This window comes from Misgurnus anguillicaudatus, chromosome 12 (assembly GCF_027580225.2).
Source record: "Misgurnus anguillicaudatus chromosome 12, ASM2758022v2, whole genome shotgun sequence".
Classification (NCBI taxonomy): domain Eukaryota; kingdom Metazoa; phylum Chordata; class Actinopteri; order Cypriniformes; family Cobitidae; genus Misgurnus; species Misgurnus anguillicaudatus.
The window spans coordinates 22,863,808-22,891,131 of NC_073348.2; the positions used below are offsets into that span (position 1 = coordinate 22,863,808).

Below are 27,324 nucleotides of genomic sequence, written 5' to 3' on the forward strand. Positions count from 1 at the left end.
TTACATAGAAAGGTAGATTGGTCTAATTTAAATCCAAATAATAAGACTGATTAGCCCTAACTAATTGCTAGTTAGTCAGAATCATTCTTAAGACGCAGTCTTAACGTCACGGCTATGTTTATGCAACCGGCCACAGGTTTTACAGACAAGGCTTAAAGGGGTCATATATGAGATTTTTTGTAGAAATGTAAAATAAGTCTTTGGTGTCCCCAGAGAACATATGTGAAGTTTTAGCTCAAAATACCCCACAGATAATTTCTTATAGCATGTTAAATTCCCATTTTGTTGGTCCGAGCAAAATTGTGGCATTTTTGGGTGTGTGCTTTCAAATGCAAATGAGCTGATGAAATGCAAACACTGATCTCAATGATTGTGGTTTGTTGCAATTGAAACTCAATTGTGCTGTCAATTATTTCATTTCTCTCTGCACTAAATGTGAGTGCCGTGGTTGGATAGTGTGGATTTATCCCCTTTTGGCTCCCCGTGTGATGTCAGATGTCAATGACCTATTTTTTTCACATTGCTTGCAAAGAATGGTTTACCAAAACAAAGTTACTGGGTTGATCTTTTTCACGTTTTCTGGGTTAATTAAAGCACTGGGGACCAAATAATAGCACTTAAACATGGAAAAAGTCACATTTTTGACACTATGACCCCTTTAAGGCTAGCCCTAGACCGTCTTTTCTGAAAATAACTTGAATTTACAGTTTTAAAAATATGCCAGTGACATTTGTTTGTCCTAAGATACACACCAGTAATGTATTTTTCTAAGGTGTTTATACAACATGCTTAAAGGTCTTAAATTAACTAAGGCCTAGTCCTGGCTTTAGCTCAGCCTTGTCTATGAAACCGGGCCATGGTTTTCTAATAATTCAGGCTAAAGTCGCAACGAATTATTAAATTTGGAGCATCAGTTTTGATTTCACATTAATTTGAATCTTTAACATGACCATAATCGGTTAATAATTAAGACATCAAGGTTATTTTTCAGAGTATTTTCCTTTACATTATGTATGATGATTTTTGATTTACATATCACCAAAATGGTTTTCACAGGCAGGGTGATTCTCACGAAATCCAGACTTAGAAGGTGTCCAGCATACGAATTTTTAAAAAGCCATTGAAGCCAATTTTTTGCAAATATAAGATTAAGGTCTGAACTTGCTATAACCATTATTTTTAGAGGATTTAAAAAATATTTCCTATAATATTATTTAAATTTTTTAGAATATCATTATCAAAAATTATCATTAACGCAACATATTACATTAAATTAATGCATTTGCAAACTCATGTTTCGGTAATGAGAACTAAAAACTTGTCTAGGTTCTATGATAAACAAAATATCAACTTTTATCTGCTAGCCATCTTGAGTGTCACAGTCAATTATGTCCCTACCAACAATTTTTTTTGAAAATGTTAGTTCATTGAGGGATTAAACAATGATTGAAAATTGTTGTGAAGGATGAGAAAATTGGTCTTGGACACATTTATATTCCTTATTATTGTCTTTACATTTACCAGTGATCACCAAATAGCACATGTTTTTTTTACTGTAAATGTTTATAGTATAACATCCACTGAAGCTTTTTAATTTTTTAATTATAAATATTTACATGGACACGTTGCGGTAATGAAAATTTCCCCCTTAAATGCGGAAAAAAACTAAATTAGTTTGTATGATGTCATTTAAAATCATGTGCAAAATAGTACATGAAGAGATGTTTGTTACTGTATGCTTCTTATTTTGATACTCTTATTTTGCATTTACTTTTTTATCAAAATGTTTCATGACGCCTCATTAATCTAATTTCGTGAGAATCGCCCAGACAGGGTCACGTTTTTCCAAACTTTACGATCTGCCAAAATTTGTCAAGTATCTTTATCGCATACTGGCTTAAGTGTTACACAAGGCAGTCATTTTCAGTAGTTTTTACTTGTATTTATACAAAATAAATTCAAGAGTTAAACAGGAAAATCAAAACAATTCACTATACAACTTTAATGATGGGGTACAGATGAGAAAAAGCAAATTTAATTACATACATTTACAAAGAGGAACATTTAATTCTTGCTGTTCCACTTTTTTTTTTAAAGTATTGAGTAATTTGTCTCCACCGTGGATATCATGTCTAATAAATGTCTCTTTAATAATAAGAAGGCCACTTGACGCATTATGTCAGTGACATGATTAACTCTGATCTTTTTTCTCTTGTTTGGCTTTTGTGGCGGCTATGTGGACGGCATCATTATATCCTTCCCTGTTTCTTGCAATCTCAACGGCGTAAAACTGGATTCTGGTGGCTGAAACGAAAAATATTAGTTTATATTAAAACCTTCCATCTACTCACACCCTTAGATGTACGGTCAGTTTAAAAATGTGTAATGAGAATTGTCTTGTACACATCATTAGTTTTCAGGTTCTTGTATACAGATGTGTATCATGTCTGATGTAACATACCAAATATTGTGTTTTCTTCCGTGTAGTCCTTTTGACAGTCTATACGTAATAATGTACCATAATTGAAGTCCTCTACAATGCCATCAAACTGGTTACAAAAGGGCCTCCATTTCTGTAAAACAAAATAGCGTCAAAGTTAAATTACTTGCACCCATTGACGTGTACTCTTAAGTCAAATGTAGTCTCTTTACAAACCTCTTTAGCCTCTGCTGACTTCAGCAGCTCTGGGTCCAGAACTTGAATACTGAGGTCAGGAAACGCTTCCCGAAATTTAGTGTAGATCTGGTCGTCTGATTTAGTTAGCTTTAGAAATTTTGGATCAACTGCAGAAATGAGCTGAAGAGTGGAAAAATAAGGTTTAGTTATGCTGGCCATTCAATTTTAAGTAACATAAATTTAGTCACTTACATTAAAGTAAATTTCTGCATGGTTGTAGGCTTTCATTGCCCACATTACTTCCAACTGGGCCTAATGGACATGTTTGAAAAATAAGGTTAGCCTTGTGTAGTGTTGTTTACATTAACAAATTATTGATCGCAAATGTCAAAACATCACTCACGTCATTTCCATAAGCCTCTGCTGGAAGAGATAGCGCATGCGCAGCAGCGGTGGCTCCCTCAATCCCCTATTTATAAATAAAACAATTATTTCGTCCGTCTGGACGCAAACTTATAAAACACTTGATTGATAAATCTAATATGGCATGAATACATTGACAGTCAAACGATATTACAGAGTGTAATAAGAGATTCACCGTAACAATTGATATAGCCGAGACTAAACGTTCACATTAGTAGTATTTATAGCGTTTGTCTTAGTATGCATATACATATCTAAAGTTAATATTTGGCATCATTTGATTTTTTTGTATGTTTTGCCAGATTTTGGTCACATGTACTTAACATACCTGTTAGCATGCACGCTAACTAAGGCATCTATATTTACTAAATTGACCTCTAAACGGTGAGTGAAAACATTACATGTTTACAACACGTTAATACAATCTTATTTTTGCCTGTCACATTATTTTTCAGTAATATTTTTAATGATATAACATAATAACTAGCTTCCTACCAAAGATGCAAGCACATCCCCCGTGTCCATGCTGACGCCTTTTGACCCGGATGAGCACGTCATGGCGAATAACCACGTGGTGTCTGCGTTTAAAGAGTGAAAATTATTATTATTTTTTTAAATAAATTTTCCCTTTAAAAATCCGTAATCTAAAATCGTAATGTTTTATAAATTAATGCGAACCATTACCAACGTATTTTTATCATTTATAATTAAATTAGGCTTTATTAACGTTTTACTGCGCACCCTAGTGGTCAAGTCCTGTTAAAGCTCTGTTTGATATACATTATATATAGATCTTTGTAGAATATTTGTGCTATTTGTTAAAAAAAACTATCTAAATGTACCCTTTATTTCAATAAAAAATAAGCTATACTGTTTTATTTTTTTCTAATGTTATTTGGTGTTAAATTATAAAGCCAAGACTAAGAAATATGTTGCTTAATGTATAGACATTTACTGCAAAAGAAGCTTTAGATGCGCATTTCCTTCTCAATGGCTGTGTATCGAAATAAAAACAAAGAATGTGCTCGATTTAAGTACCGCGAGAGTGAGTTAAAAGCGGTGCGTTCGAATTGCCCTCGCGGTAATCTGATGTCATACGCCGATCAATCTGCGCAACGCGCATTATTTTGGTGCATCATACAGGCGGACTAGTCAGGTGACTTGAAATGCGCCCACGAAGCCTTAAATGCTGTCTAAGTAGACAGCTATCTTGGGTTTTGAGACACAGCCCTTGTGGCGAGCGCAAATAAATGCGTAATACACGCATTATTTGTGAGTGAGTGTTTTGGAAACGTTTGAAATCTTGCTTCTCCGGACGGAAAGGACGGATATAAAGCGCTGTTTAAGGACATTCGAGGTAAGGTTATTCGTGATGTTTATCATCATATCACTGGGATGCACAGGATGAAAATAACATGATCTATAAATGCTTAGATTTTGACTATACGATTTAAAATTAATAGTATTTATTTCGTGTTGGATGTGTGTGTTGATTAACATTTGAATTTATCACAGCGCTTACAGCTCTCAGTTTATGGATGTTATTAACGAGATGCAAATAATCACAGTAATGTGCACCGAAGGGCTTGGAAGCATATCACTAGACTAGATGATGATCATTTAATTGTGTGGTAGGATTTATACAAAAAATATTAAAGAGCAAAGCTATAATAAATTTAAAAGAGTCGTTTTGGTTAGGCCATGCATGGCAATAACCTTCAGTATGTTCAAATCTTATAAAGAATTTGCTCTGTTTAGGCCTCTTCAGTGTATATTATTTAGACATAATTACGTTGAAACGTTACCTTTATATTTTGTGATTTTTGTTAAATAAAAAAAGAAAAGTATATTTTATGGTCTCTACCAGTGTCACGAAATAACACCAAACAGATTTAATAAATAAAGGGACAAAAACAACCACTTAGGAGACAGACACCCGCTGTTTCAGTCTTTTCCTGTCAAAAGCAACAGGAAACTGTTTCCTTTGAACATCGTTTCATCTATAGATTACTTAGTAGATGTTTATTATTTACTTTTAGTGTATTTTTGTATTAGTTTGTTATTGAGCATTTAAAAAAATATTAACATTAAATGCACTTAAATGCTATTTTTGACTATTTTTAATATTCAAACCCATATTTTCGTACATGCACAAAGTAATGTTTGATTTTCATGCTGTAGCCTACAATCAGCTGAATGACTGATACCAGCAACTCTGATTCATATTTGTAAAACTATTCATAAAATGATTGACTGCACACACTAAATGAGCAATTTGCTGTCACATTTCCTAAACTATCACGTACAACATTGATAGTTGCAATGATATGCCTGCTTGACTAGATCGAGACATTCGATATGTGTTTGCATGTTCCCTGATGTTATTAGATGTGTGATATTTCCACCTGTAGCTGAATATTGTTATGCATTTCTTTTTTATTACCCATTATGGTGAAGCATGTTTAAAGGTGCAGTGTGTAATTTTATAATGATCTTTTGACAGAAATGCAAAATAATATATAAAACTATATTATCCGGGGTGTATAAAGACCTTTCATAATGAACAGTTATGTGTTTATTACCTTAGAAAGAGATGTTTTTATCTACATACACTGAGGGTCCCCTTACATGGAAGTCGCCATTTTGGGTCGCCATGTTTCTACAGAAGCCCTTAACGGACAAACTTTTTTACTAAGTTGTCTCTGAGGATGACATGTTTGTCCGGTGGTGGATACAGTACCTTCTCTATGCATTTCAAAAGCGAGGGGTGAGCAGTGGACTGAGCTGTTGGTTGCAATTCATATCCTCACCACTAGATGCTGCTAAAATTTACACACTGCACCTTTAAAGGAGCATTTCACCCATAGAAACATTAATCTTTATTGAAAGTAGGTCATATTTGTAGTCGAAATGTAACATACATTTAGAATTGTTTGCCTATTTGACCGAGAAAAGGGGTGTTTGTAGTCTCACTCCCTCAACAAAGATATTGGACTTCCTTCTTTCAATGATGCAAAATGATGATTTTTACATCATTGAAAGAAGGACGTGCAACACTGAAATCTGTATTTCTCCTGTCTCGGCGGAAACTGAGGAAATGATGCACAAATATTCAAAAACATGAATGGGGTTCTAACTATACAAACCTTTATGCAAATGGGTGAAGTGTCCCTTTAATAAAACGGATGAAGATATGAAGCGGTAGAACATAATGGCACATAACAGATGTGGGGAATTCATCATTTATTGCCTGCAAAACTGTTTGATATTGTAAATCTAGTGAGACAGCAGGTGTCTCTGCTTGACTTAGACTGGATTTGCATAGAAGACCAAAGCACAAATGTTGCTTAAAATAAATCTGAATAAAGCAAAGAATGAATGACAGAATATGCTAGCTTGTAATATAAAACATGGTGTAAGATCACAAAAATGCTGAGGTGTTTCAATTCATGGTTGGGTAAATGTCCATATTTGACCCAGCCATGGGTTGAAACAACCCAGCGTAAGTCAATTTAATTTAAATCGTTTGGTGTGTCTGTATTTTATTCAGGCGTGGGTGAAACAACCCAGCCTTTTTTTTAGAGTGCAGCATCTAAATGAGTCAGTAAATGGACCATAAAATGCAGTGACAGACCAATCGCATTTACAGATGCTTTTATCCAAAGCGCCTTACAAATAAATCACAACCATTTTAGAGGGCCGCGTAATAATGCCGTTGACCTATTTTACCTGTGAGATTCATTTCCAAAAAATTGGCCCAATCTTTTATTCAATTCTATAAAAATCAACTCCAGTATTTTGTCTGAAAGTCAACTTCTTGTTGACTTCTGATAAGACACCTTTCACTTTCTGTCATGCCCTTAAGTGCTTTACTACAAGAACGAACTTTGTTTAATCAATAGAAAAGTAATCTGATTGAGCAAATCCAGCTGTCAGTCTCTCTTCTGGTGGCTTAGACCTAAACTAATACTGACTAAGCAAGAGTCTGACATGTTTAGATCTACATTAATGACTGGATATTACTACGAAACAGCCTGCAATGAGATATATGGCATCCCAACCCTGCTCAGAATAAAGGGGTGGAGTTAGGATTAGAAATTTTTTTGGGGGGGGTTGATGGCCATTATTAAGTGATTTTGAAAACGAGGACTTTCCTCAGTCTGTTTGTCACAAATATGGTGGCTCCTCATCTCCTCCCATCGCGCTCCCAGTGGATCAGAAAGGCCTTGTCGAGGTAATGTATCCTGTATCCATCCACACTGCTTAGAGAATTCTCATCAGACGGAGAGCGGAGCGTTGCCCCGGTGACGCAACCGACGGGTCTGATTGGGCGTTGGCTGCTCTTGCTCTGCTGAGATAAGTGCATTTCAGTTTGGGTGGAGAAAGAAGTGGGTGGGGTCTTTTAAGCGAGAAAGAGAGGGAGAGAGAAGTGAGGAAAACAGGAGATAGGAGAGGGGTGGCAGGAAGTCTGGATCTATCAGAATAGGATTTCCTCTTCATCACAGAGCTGGAGCTGAAATCCTGGTGTGTATCGTTGCTTGTTTTGTCTCCAAAAATCAGCCTTTCCTCTCTAACCATTTCTTGCTCCCTTTTTTTTCTTTCTTTAATGTTTTTTTAAAGCAGTTTGAGAGTATTGATGCTGAGTCCTGTGCAGTTCTTGAGTTGTTTATATTGTGAAATAATTAGTTTGTTTATTTATTTGGTAAAGCCAAACCAAATTGTTATATTTAGGTTAAGAATCAAATTTAGTTGTTTTAATGCAATTCTGTTCGCACATAAAACATTGCTGAAAATTAGGGGATGATGTTTTATGCTTGTGTGCTTCTGTGATGAGATTTGATGTCCAACCAGACCAAAAATCTTTTTTTATAATAATAATAATAATAATAATAATAATAATATCGAAATATCTAAAACAGGAAAGCAAATTTGTGTTTAATTTTAAAATAATATAGTTTCAGAGAATATATGAATGTATTGCTTAACCCAATAGCAATACCAAAACAAATCAAATACAGTGAGGATTATGTTTAAAACAAGAAACAAAATAAGTTGCCATTGGATAAGGGTAAAATATTTTAAATATTTAAAATATAATGCATTTTTGCAGTGAATAACAATCATATTGCCTCACTGCTTACTCATGCATGCTTACTCAACTCCCTCTCTGGTAGGAGATAAGAGGCATGCTCTTCATCTCACAAGTACCTGCCATGCTTCCTTATTAACAAACACTATAACAAAGCTGGCCCATTATATGTCATATATGTAAAAGAATACTGGACTGTATATAATTTAAACATTTATGTGTTTGATTTGTATGATTCGTTTGCTTGTTTTCATTCTGACTATTAATATAAGCATGCATGCAGTTGTGTAAAACAGATCTTAAAATCTTTCCATCTTGTCCAATGCATTAGATTTGGAGGACATTTGTTGTTGGTCTTTTGCGACTATGAGGTCATCTGTGGATTTAAATTCCAGTTGGGACAGCATGAATTGATACAGCTGCATTTTTGGGTTATCTGTAATGTGCACCAGCAGCCGAATGCTTTAGTTTTTGCAAACAGGGGCGTGTATATACAAAAACTAGCATTTATGCAGACATTTTGAAAGACTTCTACTTATTTATTTTTACATGTATGCATTTGGTAGACATTTGATCTCAAACAGTGTCAGTGCGAGTTGTATTAGTATGTACACTCACCTAAAGGATTATTAGGAACACCATACTAATACTGTGTTTGACCCCCTTTCACCTTAATTCTCTGTGGCATTGATTCAACAAGGTGCTGAAAGCATTCTTTAGAAATTTTGGCCCATATTGATAGGATAGCATCTTGCAGTTGATTGTGGGATGCACATCCAGGGCACGAAGCTCCCGTTCCACCACATCCCAAAGATGCTCTATTGGGTTGAGATCTGGTGACTTTGGGGGCCATTTTAGTACAGTGAACTCATTGTCATGTTCAAGAAACCAATTTGAAATGATTCGAGCTTTGTGACATGGTGCATTATCCTGCTGGAAGTAACCATCAGAGGATGGAAAACTTGGTGGTCATAAAGGGATGGACATGGTCAGAAACGATGCTCAGGTAGGCCGTGGCATTTAAACGATGCCCAATTGGCACTAAGGGGCCTGAAGTGTGCCAAGAAAACATCCCCCACACCATTACACCATCACCACCAGCCTGCACAGTGGTAACAAGGCATGATGGATCCATGTTCTCATTCTGTTTCCGACTCTAACATCTGAATGTCTCAACAGAAATTGAGACTTATTAGACCAGGCAACATTTTTCCAGTCTTCAACTGTCCAATTTTGGTGAGCTTGTGCAAATTGTAGCCTATTTTTCCTATTTGTAGTGGAGATGAGTGGTACCCGGTGGGGTCTTCTGCTGTTGTAGCCCATCCGCCTTAAGGTTGTGTGTGTTGTGGCTTCACAAATGCTTTGCTGCATACCTCGCTTGTAACAAGTGGTTATTTCAGTCAAAGTTGCAAAGCTTGAATCAGTCGGCCCATTCTCTTTTGACCTCTAGCATCAACAAGGCATTTTCACCCACATGACTGCCGCATACTGGATTTTTTTCCCTTTTCACACAATTCTTTGTAAACCCTAGAAATTGTTGTACGTGAAAATCCAGGACCAGCCAAATTACGAAAAAAGTCCGACTTATAGTCCAGAAAATGAATTTAAAAAAACCCTGTTGAATTAACTCAAAGTTGAACCAACAAATCTTTATTCGCACTGCACAAATCAAATGTTCAGAACTAGAGAACTCATTTGAATATCTGGGGTCTCTTAAACCCTTCAGACCCTGCGTCCCCTGGAATGAATGTCACATGTTCAAACCAATAAAAATGCTGATCAATCAAAATAAGGCACACTGATTAAACACTGGAAAAATCAGGTCTGAATGGGTTAATAACGAAATAGCGTCCTAGATTTCTGTATAGTAGATACCTGGTTGGGATTAAAAGACGAGGCTTTGTGAATTAAAATATAGGCGGCCAGTATACGTCTTTAGTGATGTATTAAATGGCCTTCTGTCATGTGAATCACCAGTAAATCAAACTTTATCTGCGCTTTGTGTTTAGGGACGCGTGTCTGAGCCAGAGTGAACTTGAATTAAAGGCAGCTGGATGCAGATGGGTCCCTCTTTCCAATCTAAAGGCCGTTTACATTGTTCTCTATGTGATTAATCGGGTCTGTAAAGAGATTCGAGGTTCTTCAGCACCCACATGGTCTCTGTACAATGTCCTTCACGCCAGAGTGGACCTGACCCGAGTTGATCGCTGATCTTTTTAACCAGCAGAGACAGATCAGTTTGCTCAGATCAGACACTGTGATGTTTGTTTCATGCCAAAATAGAAATCTGATCCACTGCCTTTTGTCTCAGAGGGTCTACAGGAGGTGCCGATATATCTTGGTTTCATCCTCTTAAAGAAATCTATCTCTTTTATTGACTTTTGAATGATGACGTAGGAAACTATAAAGGGGAGGGTTCTATTTTGTGAAAGGGTAAACAAGCAATACATTCCTGTTACATTTCATCCCCCAAATAATGGAGGCATTTTTGGGAATACTTTTATTTATAAAGATGATTTTTTTCTGGCAAATCATTTGTGAGAGTCATGAGGAATCACAAAAACACTGAGAGAAGACCACACAGAGCATCTTTGCCTATAGTTTTAGTGGAAATGGATTAAAAATGCCCAACTCAGTTAGTGAACATGTCATAAAATATTCAAGGCTCATTCTTAAACGAAATTGAAATTAACTTTTGAAGTGAATTAGCACATTGACTGCCATCCCAATCTTTCCCATCGTATGCGAGACGAGACATTTCTATTGGACCAAAAAGCTGTTTAGGGTAATACATGGATTATGATGTCACTCCCCCTCCCCCATGCTAACAGGATGTCCCTGCGTCCAATGAATTGGCCGCTCATTGGAGAAAGACATTATCCTCTTAGTGGAAATGATATTGCTGCGCTGCATGCATATTCCAGCGGGTAGCAGCTGTTAAAAAAGAATAATCCCGATATTTTAAAATAAAGTATATGCACTTCTGAATGTAGTAATGCAATAACTTTGTTATCCCCGTATTGGTGTGTCTAATATGAGCAAAGGTGTTGAACGCAGTCGGTGGGCTATTAAATAGATTGGTTGAATTTGACTTTTAATCTTGTCTCTCCATAATCCATAATCTAATTTGCTTTCATTTTAAATTCATGTTTGCTCTTTTCATGCTTTTTTGCAGAGCTGTATAACCGGAATAACAAAAGCCAGGAGTTTGTAGTTTGAAGTCATGCAGAAGGTAATGGTTGTGTTTGTTGTACTGTTTTACTAAATATAACACATGGGATTCATTTAATTCTTTATGTAGATACCTACCTAGATTCACTGCATTACTGTATTTATTTATATTGTGTGATATAGATATAAAGAACCTGTTAAGTGTGAATAGATCCGCACTGGGTTTTCCATTTAGAAAGCAATGAAAGGGGGCGTGGCAGAGTGACAGATATCCTCAGTTTGATTGATGATAGAGATCTTATTTTCATTAATGACATGTCATCGAATGGGACCATTTAAGTTATAACCTGTGACCTTTTTGATTTGGCTTACGCCTGCAGACCGGGACGGCCCCATCTTCCCGGGGTCCTAGCGCACCTGGCTCGCCAGCCACCTCTATTGTGGTAAGCCATTTGTTTTTATTCAATTTTTGAGCACTAAATTATGATTTTGCACAAATGTGACCCTGGTCTACAAAACCAGTCCCACTGGTTTTTGTATTAATAGCCAACACTACATTGTATGGGTCAAAATTATCAATTTTTTTTTTAATTCCAAAAATCATTAGAATGGCTGTCAATCAATCCTTCTCGCATACGGCCCCTCTAGTGTCTTACAATTTTAAATCAATATATTGTTTTATGTGAATGAGTAGGCAGAATGATTTTCACACATTTAAAGAAAAACTCTAGACCACTAGATCCTGTTTAGAAAAGTCTTTTGAAAACATGTTTAGTATAGGTTTTGTGGACTTACATCAGTGACATAAACATAAGCATAAACATTTTTCTCTCAAAAATACAAACATGAACATACATGTAGCTCATATAATATTGTAGCCCAGTTTGTGCTGAACGCAGTGTTATGAGACACTTGCCATTAATATGTTTAAAGCAACTGAAAAAAGACCAAATGTAAGAGCATGTCAGAACCTCTGACAGTGTCCCAAAATGGTCGGACAGTAATGATTGTTTTAAGAAGAGTTTTTGTGAACCTCCTATTGTAAATATGTAAAAATCTATATATCTTTAGTAATATGTGTTGCTAAGGACTTCATTTGGACAACTTTATTTTTCTTAATATTTAGATTTTTTTGGACCCTCAGATTCCAGAATTTCAAATAGTTGTATCTTAGCCAAATATTTTCCTATCCTAACCATACATCAATGTAAGGCTTATTTATTCAGCTTTCAGATGATGTATAAATCTCAATTTAAAACAAACTGGCCCTTATGACTGAATAACTGAGTTGTCAATACCTTCCCGTTTTATAATAATAATAAATTCTAGTCCATCACAAAGCACATGCTTGAAATTCCCAGGAAGCTCATGAGGCAGAAGACAACCATTTCTTTCACTACAAACCCAACTTACATTTAACACACTTTTTTCTTTCTCCCCAAGGCAAGAATGGACAATCAGGTCATTGGATATAAGGACTTGGCAGCCATTCCCAAAGACAAAGCCATACTTGAGGTAGAAAGGCCGGATCTGATGGTGTACGAGCCGCATTTCAACATCGCAGCACTGAGTCGTACGGGCCTCCCGAAAAGCAGAGAGGTTAGAATGCCAGAAAAAAAACAAGTCTTTTATTGTAAGACTGAGATTTTACTCTTATAGTGTTGAATCAATATAGAAAGGTAGATATAGGTTTTATTATTTAAAACAGTAAAACATTTGATGTATATCTGATCATCTGTATGTGACAGAGATTGAGCCATTTGAAAAAAGTCTTCTGTTTTCTTGTTTTCCTTCCAGAGATCAATGTCACCTCATTCAATCTCACCCCCTCCTTCTCCTGAGGTGAGACTATTTTGGGAGTCACAGGTCACAACTTTAACATTAATCTACCTGTACCCTGTTATTTTTTTTTGCCGGCACTTTAAATGACTTCTCTATTTAAAGGTTAGCATAGTAATTAACTTATAATTTAATTATTTAATTAAGTCATTAAAGGGCTCATATTTCGTGGATTAAAATCACATTACGTTGTGTATTTGGTGGAGAACAATGTGTTCACGTGGTTTGTGGTTAAAAAAGCATTATTTTCCACATACCGTATTTTTTTATCACCTCTAAGTCTCGCCCATCTGTAACAGGTCGTTTTGTACAAAGCTCATCATTCTGAGAAAGCGCACTGTGAACCGATTGGCCAGCTATATTTTAAATAAAACCTAAGCCCTGATTTCTTATTGAAAGGCCAAACTAAGTAGTTTTGCAACGAAACAGAGCGTCAGATTAAAACACAGATCTTTTATGTGCACAACACTTCATATGACTTCTTTTTATACACATTTATGAATGTGTTAAAATGTTTTTGATTACACAACACTAAATGTAAAGCAGTTGAGGAGCTCAGATGCAAAAGCCACTAAACTACACCTACATAAAAAATGATACAATTATATTAGCCAAACGCTCTCGGCACATTTGATATGTTTATTAAATCCATTTTCTTCAAATCCGCTTAATCCTAATCTTAAACCATTCAGAAATACCGGTTTGTTTGCAAAATCCATTAAGAGTCTGATAAAAAAATATATAATTTACAAGAAAACATGTAAGACGCACTTAGGGGGTTTTGCATCTGACCTCAAAAAATTAAATAAAAATTCGTTTAATATTTTCTCAACCTCTAAACCTGTATCCCATTATCTTTATAAAGGAGATATATAATTAAGATTTGTATGAACTTTATCTTATTTTAGATTTAATATACAAGAGTACTATTATGATAAAGTGTGAAAATTACTTTTTGGCTTAACAAACTTAACCAAATCTGCTGGCAGCTATTAGCCTAGTTTACAGTAAGGCGTAGGATTGCAGTGTAATATTATTGATGCAGACGGTGAAATATGATGATCTGGCACCCTTTAACATGCTGAGTTATGCTAGGGGTTGTCAGAAAGTTGATGATAGAAGCATCAAGGTGTATTAGCTTTTCGAATAATGCAATATGTGAATTTACATTTTTCTTCAGATATTTGCCACAAAAGAGCCGGAGCAGGGGTCTCCAGGCGGATCTACGGGCTCTACGGTGCAGCCCCGTAAGATAAGTCCTGCATCCAAAGGCCCGATGCAGCATTTCCACAGGCCAGGTTATTATATCTTTCACAACCGGTCGTTTATATTGCACATTTATATGTCTTTTGAATGTTTTTTTGATATGTTCCTCTTTCAGACAATGGCTCAAATATGTATAAGAAGCCTCCAATTTACAAACATGGTAATTGTTTTTCCTTAAGACTTTATTAAAAAGCAGATTTTTTTTAAAGGAACAATGAACGATGAATCAGTAACACTGTTCTGTTTGTCTTCCCAGATGCAAATACTGGAGCATATCAAAGCAAACATGATACCATTATCGAATCGTCCAAATTCCCAGCAGCCCAGCCGCCTGATCCCAACCTGCCCTCAAAGATAGAGACAGAGTACTGGCCGTGTCCACCTTCTTTAGCTACTATGGGTAAATGCTCACCAACTTTCATCTGTTTCAATGTCACTTAGTTTATAATTCTGTGTTTTTGCCAGAATTAGATTTGTTGTTTTTGCAATGTTACAGTGATCATATATAATTGTTTCTCAGTCTCTAATAGAATACATCCAGAAAGGAAAGGAAATGTGTATGAAGTATTAAAAACTGTATAAAAATGTAAATTGATGTGTCAAGTTTTTAGGGTAACTTCCCTTCCACTTGAGCAATAGCAGGAAACTGCAGGATCTCTTAAACCTAAATAAAATTAAATCTATTCTAATTTTAAAGAAATTAATCTTTTTACTTCATTCTGCTCAAAAACGCTCAAGATGTTTTTAGTGCCAAGAGAGGTCGCACTAAACACTGACGATGCTAAAGAAGACATTTAGTCCTGAACATTTTTTATTTTTTTTTTTGTACATATTTCCTGTATTTTCTTTTTGTATCTTAATAAAATAGATAAATAATAATAAAAAAATATGGATGGACATTAAAACTTCTAAAACAACAAGTCGGGTGGTGGTGGCGGCCTAAGACCTTTGCACAGTACTTTATTATGTTAATCTTTTGTATAGTTATTCAACATTTGTCTCACTTTGTCCACTAGTCTTGAATGCTTTTTAGTTACTGAGCTAGTCACAATGCATTATGGGATTGCAAATAATCTATATTTGTTATGTAATACTAATAATACTAACACCAGTCTGTTCCTCTCAGAAATCGAATGGAGGAAGAAGGCAGCCGAGCAGGGAAAACCAATCGAGGACGATGACTTTGAGGACCTGACAGAAGATGCAAAGAGACTCCAGGAGCAGGAAATTGAGAAGGTTAAAGGAATAGTCAATTTTCTTAAAAAATCCAGATAATTTACTCACCACCATGTCATCCAAAATGTTGATGGCTTTCTTTGTTCAGTCGAGAAGAAATTATGTTTTTTGTGGAAAACCATCCAGGATTTTTCTCGTTTTGATGGACTTTGGTGGACCCCAACACTTAACAGTTTTGGTGCAGTTGAAGAGTTGCGGTTTCGGGGGGCTCTAGACGATCTGAAGCGGGGCGTGGGGGTCTTATATAGCAAAACGATAAAAGATGTGCACTTTTGAACCACGGCTTCTCGTCTTTCTCCGGTCCTGTGACGCGCCAGCGCGACCTCACGTAATGCGTCATTACGTCAAGAGGTCACGGATGACGAATGCGAAACCAATATTGTTGTATGTGGAATGATACTAATTAATATCTTTGTGTCAGTTTATTGTTTAAAATGGTCCGCAAATGTGCGTTTTATAACACGTGACCTTTCAACGTCATTACGCAATTACGTGAGGTCGCGCTGGTGCGTCACACAGCCGGAGGAAGAAGAGAAGTTGTGGTTTAAAAGTGCATATTTTTTATTTTTCTTGTCAAAAATGACAATCGTTTTGCTAGATAAGACTCTTGTGCCTCGTTTGGGATCATTTAGAGTCCTTTGGGGCTGCAATTTTGAACTGCATTGGAACTGTTGAGTGTTGGTCCATTAAAGTCCATTAAAATGAGAAAAATCCCGGAATGTTTTTCTCAAAAAACATAATTTCTTCTTGACTGAACAAAGAAAGACATCAACATTTTGGATGACATGGTGGTGAGTAAATTATCTGGATTTTTTTTTAAGAAAATGCACTTAGCCTTTACAGCAAGGTTTTTAATGGACCGAGCCTCACAGTCCCGAATCAGTTCATCCGTTTAAAGTTAAAATCCTTAAATTTGTCCAGAATAAATCAGACTACGAATTTTTTTGACCGCCAGATAATGAAGTGTTTCGTTTTTGAGCCATTAAATTTCAGTAAGTGCTGGGTGGATATGCAGGCACACGAGGGCGGGGTTTATTGGAGCTCTTGAATCATGACTGGGCTGTTTGCTTTACAGATACAGTCCAACATGGGCAAATTAATCCTCAAGGAGGAGAAAGAGAAATCAGAGCTCATCCGTAGAAAAACACGTTCACTGCCGGATGGGACAAACATTCACTTGGGTTGTGATTGCATGTGCATGTTTGATTTAAAAACAATCTGTTGTTGTATGACCTTGTCTGTGAAATCCAGACTAAAGTCTCATAATCTTAATTATGAGACTAGGAGCATCAAAGTTTGATTTTAATCTTTGACATGACCTCACTCAGTCAATATTTAAGATATCAAGGTTATTTTTTACAGAATGGGTTTTTTTTTACATTATGTAGGATGATTTTTTTGTAGAAAACAGTAAAAAATGACTTTATCTGGCTTTTCACAGACTGGGTCACGTCACGTATGTTAAAGGTGATATAGAATGATTGAACGGAGTATTTATACTTGTTCTGTGATGTGACATGTAGACAAAATTTTTTTTGTTTGGGTCTGTAATGCCTTAAAAGCTTCCTAAAAACCTCTCTCAGATAGCTCTATTAGGGTGGGTGATTTTAAACAAGTGGTTTTGCACCTATTTGGCTCCCCCTACTGGCTTAACTTGCAATCCCATTCTTGATTGGCTGACTTTGCTGCCACTCAAAAAATGTAGCCAATTATTTTAAAGTGGAGGGGCAGTTAGATGCCTGTTATGTCATAAGCATCAGTTTTTCAGATTGGGCTGTTTTCTGGCTGACATTTCTAAAAGAGGAATTTCTATGAGACTGAGATGTTTAGCATGTTTAGCACTTTTTGTATGTTTGTGAATGTGGGTAGACTACCATTATTCAATAAAGACAAGGTAAAAATGGTTTTTCATTCTCTGTCCCCTTCAATATTTAATACACTTCATGAGTGTATGTATAACCCTGTAATAGATCCTTCTACTAAAATGACCTATTAAGCAAACATGAGTTACATTCAAGATTTTATGTAACTTAACAGGTACACTCTCAGAATAAAAGGTACATGAAGGTACAAAAGTTGTCACTGAAGCGGTAGCTTTTCAAAAAATACACTTGTGTACCTTAAAGGTGCATATTGGTACCTCAATGGTACCCGCTGGTACCTTAGAGCAGTGGTTCCCAACCTTTTTCACTTAATGGCCCCCCACTCACTCAATTTTTTCCACATAAATTAAATAGAACTTGGAATGACTAGACAGATTTACAGTATATTGTGCAAAAGTCTTAGGCCACCACACTGCAAAAAATGATGTGTTGGTTTTTTGCACATTGTGTGTGTCATGCCGTTTAGGGCGTTATTTCATGTTACAATAAATGAAAGGGACAACACAAGTTGTGTTAAAAACAGTGATGGGAGTAACGCGTTACAATTAATTCTGTTACTGTAATTCCACTACTTTTAGCGGTAATAATCATGTAACAAAGTATTTTTTTTAAATAAAGTAACACAGTTACAATTAGTGAAACATTAAATGTGTTGTCCCTATACTAACACACCTTCTGTGTTATTATTCATTGTGCCGCACCCCATGGTCCTGCGACGTTATTTCAGAAATGTCTTGTCTGCAAGTGTTCATTTATCACAAAATACAGTAACGTGAGTAACCAACTCATTTAAATTTACAGAATTAATTGTAACGCGTTACTCCTATCACTGTTTTTAACACAACTTGTGTTATCCCTTTCATTTATTTTAACATGAAATAACACATTTAATGGCATGACACACACAATGTGTAGAAGATTGGCACATACTTTTTTGCAGTGCACCACCAGACTTGTTGTTTTAGAAGTTTTAATGTCTATCCATATTTAGTTTTCAATCTATTTTATTAAGATAAAAACAGAAAATACAGGAAATAATACTAACACAATGAAACTAAATTTCTTCTTCAGGCATCGGTCATTATTTAGTGTCACCTTTCTTGGCACGAAACACATCTTGAGCTTTTTTGAGGAGACTGAAGTCCTGAATTCATTCGATAAAAAATAGAAATTAATATTTAATTTTTTTAAGGTTTAATACTACATACAGATATATGATCACTATAACATTGCAAAAACTACAAATCTAATTATGGCATGGTTGGCCTAAGACTTTTGCACAGTACTGTATATTTGCTACTAACATGGCCAAAAAATTAAAAAAACATCTTAATTTTTGCTTGTTTTAGTTTATTTTAATGCTTGTTTTGTCCAATTCTTAACTCTTTCGCCGCCATTGACGAGATATCTCATCAATCAAGAGAAAACGCCTTCCTTCCGCAACTTTTTAAACCCGGAAAAATTGCCCTGTGGCAAGCGGCTGCATGTCCGTGTCTGTTTTAAAGATCGCTTTGAATGGGATCTCTATGAAAAGTCCATCACAAAAATGGAATTGCTTTTTGCTCAAAATGTGGTGTTTTCCAGAAACCTACTCATATTCAAAAGCTGATTACAAAAGAACTACTGAAGGTAGGATGAAACAGGGTCTTTTTTTGTTTGAAAGCAGAGGGTCTGTTCTTTCATTTGGTATATTGTATGTTTATATATTTATAGAAGAACATTTTCTGGACGGCATTAAACTTTTGTGAAAATCATGAAAAACGCTGGCGCTGGCTGGCAACTTTTTTTTTAAAAAATGCTGGCGGTGAAAGAGTTAATAATTATAAGTCATCTTGAGGCCCCCTTGGAAATTTGCTGAGGCCCCCTGGTTGGAAAACACTGCCTTAGAGGTATATACTGGTACCTCAAAGGTCTGTATCTGTACCTAAATGGACCTTTTAAAAAGTTCTGCCACAGTGACAAAAAGGTACATTGTATGAGTGTAGGGCATAACGCTAGCAATCCTAATATAATGGGTTTGATTCTTCGGGTCGTCAGTCTGGTTCTTTGATCAATTTTATCAAATGATTATGTTTAATATTTGTGTGGGCTATGTGTTTTTTGCATCTTCAGAGCTTGAACTGTTGTCGTTACAATTCTACTGTTTCTGTTCATTGTAGGTTGTTCATCCAGTACTACTAAATCTGCATCTTTACCTCCCTGCAGTCGAACAGGCCTTACAAGGGTAAGAATGAGTTTAAGGGTTCATATGTGACCTTGTCTGTGAAATCCAGGTTAAAGTCTCATAATCTAATGATGAAATTACAAGCATCAAAGTTTGATCTTAGTCATTAATTTTGCCATGACCTTATACTCATTCAGTATTAAAGAGGACATATCATGAAGTCTGACTTTTTCCATGTTTAAGTGCTATAATTGGGTCCCCAGTGCTTTTGTCAACCTAGAAAATGTAAATAAGATCAACCCAGTAACTTAGTTTTTGTAAACCATTCTCTGCAAGCATGTGAAAAAATAGATCATTGAAATTTGGCTCCCCTTGTGATGTCAGAAGGGGATAATACCACCCCTTAATCTTCACTATCCAACCACAACACTGCCATTAAGTACAGAGATCAGCTCATTTGCATTTTAAAGGACACACGCAAAACTGCACATTTTTGCTCACACCTACAAAGTGTCAATTTTAACATGCTATAATAAATTACCTATATGATATTTTGGGCACAAAGTTTACATATGTACTCTGGGGACACCAAAGATTTAGTTTACATCTTGTCCCCTTTAAAGATATCAAGGTTATATTTTCACAGAATGTTCTTTATATTATGTAGGATGGGTTTATGAAAACCGTAAATTAAATAAAAACCTATATGTATGTATATATACACTCACCTAAAGGATTATTAGGAACACCATACTAACAGTGTGTTTGACCCCCTTTTGCCTTCAGAACTGCCTTAATTCTACATGGTATTGATTCAACAAGGTGCTGAAAGCATTCTTTAGAAATGTTGGCCCATATTGATAGGATAGCATCTTGGAATTGATGGGGATTTGTGGGATGCACATCCAGGACACAAAGCTCCCGTTCCACCACATCCCAAAGATGCTCTATTGGGTTTAGATCTGCCGACTGTGGGGGCCATTTTAGTACAGTGAACTCATTGTCATGTTCAAGAAACCAATTTGAAATGATTTGAGCTTTGTGACATGCTGCATTATCCTGCTGAAAGTAGCCATCAGAGGATGAGTACATGGTGGTCATAAAGGGATGGACATGGTCAGAAACAATGCTCAGGTAGGCCGTGGCATTTAAACGATGCCCAATTGGCACTAAGGGGCCTAAAGTGTGCCAAGAAAACATCCCCCACACCATTACACCACCACCACCAGCCTGCACAGTGGTAACAAGGCATGATGGATCCATGTTCTCAATCTGTTTACGACAAATTCTGACTCTACCATCTGAATGTCTCAACAAAAATCGAGGCTCATCAGACCAGGCAACATTTTTCCAGTCTTCAACTGTCCAATTTTGGTGAGGTCGTGCATATTGTAGCCCCTTTTGGGAGATGAGTGGTACCCGGTGGGGTCTTCTGCTGTTGTAGCCCATCCACTTCAAGGTTGTGCGTGTTGTGGCTTCACAAATGCTTTGCTGCATACCTCGGTTGTAACGAGTGATTGTTTCAGTCAAAGTTGCTCTTCTATCAGCTTGAATCAGTCGGCCCATTCCTCTGACCTCTAGCATCAACAAGGCATTTTCGCCCACAGGACTGCCCCATACTGGATGTTTTTCCCTTTTCACACCATTCTTTGTCAACCCTAGAAATGGTTGTAAGTGAAAATCCCAGTAACTGAGCAGATTGTGAAATACTCAGACCGGCCCGTCTGGCACCAACAATCAGGCCACACTCAAAATTGCTTAAATCACCATTCTTTCCCATTCTGACATCCAGTTTGGAGTTCAGGAGATTGTCTTGGCCAGGACCACACCCCTAAATCCATTGAAGCAACTGCCATGTGATTGTTTGATTAATTGCATTAATGAGAAATTGAACAGGTGTTCCTAATAATCCTTTAGGTGAGTGTATACACACACATAGATATAGATATATAGATGGATATATGGATGGATATATGGATGGATGGATATATGGATGGATGGATGGATGGATGTTCTCTGTAATGATTGACAAACATCTGTGATGTAAAATGTGTTTTTGGGTTTGCTGTTGGGTTCAGTACAGTTGCACTGGTGTGGGTGGCCATCTGTCAAAGTGTTTGAATGTGGGTGGCAATCTGTTAATGTGTTCGTGATTTTGATAACACAAAAGCACAACCCGTCAGGCACTGAACAAGACGTTTTGCAAAGTGAGAGTCACAGATTGTTTTATAGCACAAAAGTTTTCAACATGACATCCTTAAAGACACATGTTGCATGATGCATGTTTTCTGTCCTTCTTGAGTGTCTCTGATTTATTTGTGTTTTGTTTTTTTCACTACAGCTGCAGTCGGCAGACTTTACCTCTACAGAGAATGGAAAATCAAAAACAGGTAACATCAGAATTTAGCATTACGTAGCATAAAATCTTGCCACATAATGTACAGAATATCACCAAAATTATGTAAAACACATTATATCTCTCTTTCTTTCTTTTTTTGATGTTCTGCAGGTGTACAGGTAAGATGCTTTACACTATTACATTTAACAAGCATGCCTATTGGATCTTATGAAATGAAAAAAGCTGATGCAGTTACCAGGCTTTCACATGGAAACCACATCCTTTCCTTTTTGCCTCTTCCTGCTACTAATGTATCTTTGCCCTAAGTGGCAGACATTAGCCTACCCTTCCTATTTCATGGCTTCCAACTCCATACGTATTCATAATGAATCAGATTATTAATAATGAATCCAATGACTTTCATTATTATGGATGCAATGAGCCCCCTCAATAAATGTACTGTTTCTCTCACATTGGTCTCCTTTGTCCCGGGGACATTTTTTGGGGATGGGGTGATGTCTGTTTATAGAACGGTGAATCAGAGAGTGGGCGAATGGACCGAGGAAACTCTCTTCCTAGTATTCTGGAGCAAAAGGTGAGGTAGATGTGGTGACTCAATCTGTTACGCTCACAGTTCCCAGCAAGCAATTTTGCATTGATGTCTAGTCGCCGTCCAAACACCGCCTAAATTTAATAGGCATTGAACTATAAAAAAATAAATAAAATAAATAAGTAAATGAAAGCAAACAATTTGTTTATTTTGGCTAGAAGTGGGTTACTCATAGCCGGACTATGTTGGGTCTTTAGTTAACCTAGATGGTGAAATGACGGCTATTGCTTGCTGGGTTAAGGCTCCTCCAAAGTTTTCATGCCCTGTTTCTAACCTCATGTCATACATGCCATCATATTTCATATTGCTTCTAAGCCTTGCATCCCTTGAATATACTCAATAAAGCTTTATTTCTGAAATTTATACTAAACTGAAAACTAGAATTTTAGTAAGTGTCCTTCTTGTTTTGTGGCTTGTGAAACAAAGAGGACCTGATTTTGACCCTAAAACTGAACTCAATGTAATCTTGCTTCAGATATATCCATATGAAATGCTGATTGTGACCCACAGAGGGCGCACTAAACTTCCACCTGGAGTTGACAGGACCAGATTAGAGGTAAATGACTTCCTACTAAATACTAATTTTGTCAAAAATTAACCATGGTTTTGTTATAGTAAAAGTGTAGTTACCATGTTTTTTACCGTATTGATTAGCATTTGTAATATCATGGTGTTACTGTGGCAGAACCACGCTTTATTTGTGGTAACCATGGTTTTACTATAGTAATCATGTTTTTTATCATTATTTGATCTGTAGTAAAAGCATGGTTAACTTTCATACAGAACACTAAAAAGTGGGTGTTTAAGGACTATATGTGAGTTTACTGTGAGTTTCTGTGCTTTTATTACCAAACTTAATAAAACTTATTTATAAAGGGTACCTCGACTATGAAGACTTGTATTAAAGGGACACCCTACTTTTTTTGAAAATATGCAAATTTTCCAGCTCCCATAGAGTTAAACAATTGAGTTTTACCGTTTTGGAATCCATTCAGCTGATCTCTGGGTCTGGATGTACCACTTTTAGCATAGCTTAGCATAATCCATTGAATCTGATTAGACCATTAGCATCGCGCTAAAAACGACCAAAGAGTTTCATAATTAAATTTTTTTTAAACTTGACTCTTCTGTAGTTACATTGTGTACTTAGACAGACGGAAAATTAAAAGTTGTGATTTTCTATGCAGATATGTCTATGAACTATACTCTCATTCTGGCGTAATAATCAAGGATTTTGCTGCCGTACTACGGCTAGAGGTGGCGCAATGATATTACGCAGTGCCCGAAAATAGTCCCCTTGGTAACTTTCAATAGCTGGGGACTATTTTCGGGCACTGCGTAATATCATTCATTTATAAACTTTAAATTTTTCGTGGGTCTTAGTACACAATGCTAGATGCTAATGGTCTAATCAGGTTCAATGGTTTATGCTAAGCTATGCTAAAAGTGGTAGCACCAGACCCGGAGATCGGCTGAATGGATTCCAAAACTGTAAAACTCAATTGTTTAACTTTAGGGGAGCTGAAAATTAGCCGTTTTTTAAAAGTGTAGTGTCCCTTTAATACTTCATTTTTGCCTTCTGCTAAACTGCACTGATAGAGACATTTAATATTTTCATTACTTCAAGAAATCCCAACATGTAATACTAATTTTAACCTATGGAGGCCGCCATTATGTTTTGTGCATAGTTTATTTTGGGTCGTTGACGTGTAATGGTTATTTATTTATTTATTTATTTTTATTTATTTATTTATTTAAATTATGAATGTAAAACTCTGACATTTTTGTTTTTTATTTTACATTCATATACCCAATCCCAATGTTAATCTATTACAACATACATGTGCTTATAGCCAGGGTACCCTTTAAAACTAAAAGATAATTGAAACTTAACAAACTTAAGAGAGAAGTTCATCAAACAAACACAGCAATGTACAATCTGTACAGTGAACAGTGCATTTTATTTATAAAATGAATTGCAAATCAGTGTTTTACACAAGCTGGGTGGGGGATGTGTCCCACCTACTATAAAGTTTTACTGTACTGTGCACATAATAGATTGAATTATATACTTATTTAATTTACTTGAGTAAATTAGTATTTCTTTGTCTTTCCCTCTTTAGAGAGACATCTGTCTCCGGAGGAATTTCAGACTTTATTTGAAATGACCATCACAGAATTCGATCGTCTGTCACTCTGGAAACGGAATGACCTGAAGAAAAAAGTGTCCCTTTTCTAACATAAGGACATTTGGACTCGGACACTCAAACTCTCCATACCGAGAGACCAATAATATCCATGCTAATCTAATACGGATGCTATGCAGACATGTCAAGATAAGCAAGTGAGATGATACCACATTACCAAATGTTATTTCAACCACATTCACAACAGTATAAGGCGTACATAACAAGCAGGATGAAGATTCTTGCCATCAAGATCTCAGCAAATCTGAAAAAATTGATTGTTATGGAATTCCATAATGAATATTCCAACTCCCTCTTTACGCTTAACATCATTCAAATCTTAAAAGTGCCCAGAGAAATTTATAATATAGGCCTATATATTTACACAAAGATTTAATTAGCCATCATTTTTGTATGTGGTTACTGATATTACACTTCAATGTGTAACTTAATTTATTGTATCCTACACATGTATGGTGATGTACATATATCATATTGTTTTATTTATTGTTAGTGTTTATGTAAAAAAAATTAAAGATCACTACATTGACATTTTTAACAACTAGAATGAAATGTTCTTAAAAGAACAATGTTCTAGATCATTCATGAAAAAAATGCATGGACACTAAGTCTTTATTATTTATTAAAAATGACCTATAAAAGGATATCTATTCGTGCACATAGCTACAGTGTTTTTATCGTGAATTAGTATGAAATATCTAAGCTCAGGCTTGGTGCTATAAGCTCAGGCTTTTGGTCCTTGTACACTGTCTGCGCTTGACACTGTAGGTTGTAACTGGCTTTAAAAACACAACAACGTAGAAGATCTTCGCTACACGTAAAGACACATGCAAATCTGTAAAGTTCGGAGGTTCTAGGGTTTAAACTGGAACCTGCATATAGGTGTTATCATGTATCACACGCTTACAACAGATACTGTCCAGCAATCATGAGTATGTTCATAGTCATGCATCTCACCAAATTTTCTGTAACATTGTGCAACAATGACAATAAAAGCTTCATGTTACAGTCTGTGTTGTGTACATGAAAGTGAGTCTTTTTCAAAATACATTTTTTGCTGGTGAAGCTGTGGCTGTCAAAAATGTATTGTAAAAATTACGATAAGACATTTTTGGGTATGATTTGGCTGACTGTATTATATAACTCTTATACCACGGGCTGTTGAATGCTTTATTGGTTGGCATTTTTTGCATTAAATGCACACTGGCCAGTCACACCAAAAGCGTTTATGGCAGTTGCAGGCGCCTTTTTTGAATGATATTCTATGGGCAGGGCGCGTTTGCGCGCTGTTTATGCGCGCCGAACGCCTTGCGGTTTTTCGCCCCTTGCCACGCACGCGTTTTTGAAGGAGCGCTGAGAGCGGAGAAGCGCCCGACGTCATTCGCATCTTTCCATTGTCCAATCGAATGAGGGGAGAGGCGGGCCTTACGTTGTGGTGAGGGATTTTTACAGTTGATAAGAAGAACCGGACTCCACTCGCTCACTCTCTCCTGCGTGTTTGTGCACCTCTCACCCTCAAACAAGGTCAGAGCAAGCGTCCTCTTTTTAAAGTTTCTGCTAATATGACAGTTAACAGCAAAAGAGCGCTCACGTTTCAATATTTGATTGACAAGACAGCTGACTCGGTGGTTGCTTAGCAATATGAAAAGCCGCGTCACACTGCTCGCGCCTTGCGTCGCGCCTTGCGTTTGCAAGCGTTTAAAGCGCTTTTGGTGTGACTGGCCCCTTAAGTACAGTAGTTCCAGTTCTGTCGACCGCATAATCGTTTCAAATCACTACACCAAATTGAACTAAATTAATGGATTTATAAAAAAATAAAAAGGGAAGATTATTAACACAATAAAGAAACACGGATTGCCTGCTTGTTCAGTTTCGTTTTTGGCTCATTCCTAATAATATAAAACTATAATAAAAAAATAATGAGTAATCTCCTTCTCTTTCTCTTAAAATGATGGTTTATGTTTTTCATTAGGATTTTATGGATTTTAGTGATTTTATTAATAAAGTAATCTGAAAGTAGCCTCCCTTGTAAATTTATGAAATTGATGCACTTAAGTCAAGTGCAGACCTTTTCTTTGACACTAAATCCTTTAGATAGATTACAACAGGCACTGTCAGCTATAAAACGTTTGATATATTGCCTGCTGGCCTGTTTTTGCGATAGTTAAACAGATGTCAGCAGTGCTCAATAAATTTTGCAGGCAGCATAAACCATGTTTATGTCTTAGGTTTAAAATGATTCAAATACTGTTGTCCTTCAGACATGTAAAATGTAAATAAATGTATTAAATCATACTGTTGTTATAAACAAACAAAAGTAAATAAATAAATAAATAGCAACCCAAACAGCTGAGAGTGTTAACCCTTAAGTGACCTGTTTAAAAAAAGGCTGCGTTTACTGTATGAAATGCTGCTTCTCACAATTTAGTGCACTCCATTTGACTGTCTGTTTAGGGGTGCGATGTCTGTGATCATTTAAAC

At 36.3% G+C, this 27,324-nt stretch overlaps 2 protein-coding genes across 3 annotated transcripts; one reads left to right on the top strand and one right to left on the bottom strand.

Moving 5' to 3' along the window:
* Window positions 1-1,978: 1,978 nt before the first annotated feature.
* On the bottom strand, window positions 1,979-3,628 carry pbdc1 (polysaccharide biosynthesis domain containing 1). The gene is made up of 6 exons (XM_055208743.2): window positions 3,536-3,628; window positions 3,021-3,086; window positions 2,870-2,929; window positions 2,657-2,797; window positions 2,462-2,573; window positions 1,979-2,304 (listed from the first exon to the last, which is right to left on the bottom strand). Exons 1-6 carry the CDS (start codon window positions 3,596-3,598, stop codon window positions 2,192-2,194), a joined length of 555 nt encoding a protein of 184 aa, XP_055064718.2. The 5' UTR covers window positions 3,599-3,628; the 3' UTR covers window positions 1,979-2,191.
* A 569-nt stretch (window positions 3,629-4,197) lies between these two features.
* dmtn (dematin actin binding protein) lies at window positions 4,198-25,851 on the top strand. 2 transcript variants are annotated; one of them, XM_055208739.2, is made up of 16 exons: window positions 4,198-4,397; window positions 11,305-11,361; window positions 11,681-11,743; window positions 12,744-12,899; window positions 13,098-13,142; window positions 14,320-14,437; window positions 14,521-14,565; window positions 14,662-14,805; window positions 15,532-15,641; window positions 16,717-16,822; window positions 19,684-19,748; window positions 22,030-22,078; window positions 22,198-22,205; window positions 22,556-22,621; window positions 23,112-23,192; window positions 24,762-25,851. In XM_055208739.2, exons 2-16 carry the CDS (start codon window positions 11,353-11,355, stop codon window positions 24,873-24,875), a joined length of 1,179 nt encoding a protein of 392 aa, XP_055064714.2. In that variant the 5' UTR covers window positions 4,198-4,397; window positions 11,305-11,352; the 3' UTR covers window positions 24,876-25,851. The 2 variants fall into 2 exon arrangements, with proteins under 2 accessions (XP_055064714.2, XP_055064713.2); XM_055208738.2 differs by lacking the exons at window positions 4,198-4,397; window positions 23,112-23,192; window positions 24,762-25,851 and adding an exon at window positions 7,414-7,564 and having other exon boundaries at window positions 22,198-22,582.
* Window positions 25,852-27,324: the final 1,473 nt, after the last annotated feature.

What these genes read in the sequence shown, in the direction of transcription:
- dmtn (XM_055208739.2), top strand. An exon ending in GCCTCCCGAAAAGCAGAGAG is followed by an intron (nt 12,900 to 13,097) that starts GTTAGAATGCCA and finishes TTTTCCTTCCAG; the next exon opens with AGATCAATGTCACCTCATTC. An exon ending in AGGAGCAGGAAATTGAGAAG is followed by an intron (nt 15,642 to 16,716) that starts GTTAAAGGAATA and finishes TTTGCTTTACAG; the next exon opens with ATACAGTCCAACATGGGCAA.
- pbdc1 (XM_055208743.2), bottom strand. Translation starts at nt 3,598, where the DNA reads ATGACGTGCTCATCCGGGTCAAAAGGCGTCAGCATGGACACGGGGGAT. An exon ending in GGGATGTGCTTGCATCTTTG is followed by an intron (nt 3,087 to 3,535) that starts GTAGGAAGCTAG and finishes ATTTATAAATAG; the next exon opens with GGGATTGAGGGAGCCACCGC. An exon ending in ATGCAGAAATTTACTTTAAT is followed by an intron (nt 2,798 to 2,869) that starts GTAAGTGACTAA and finishes TCCACTCTTCAG; the next exon opens with CTCATTTCTGCAGTTGATCC.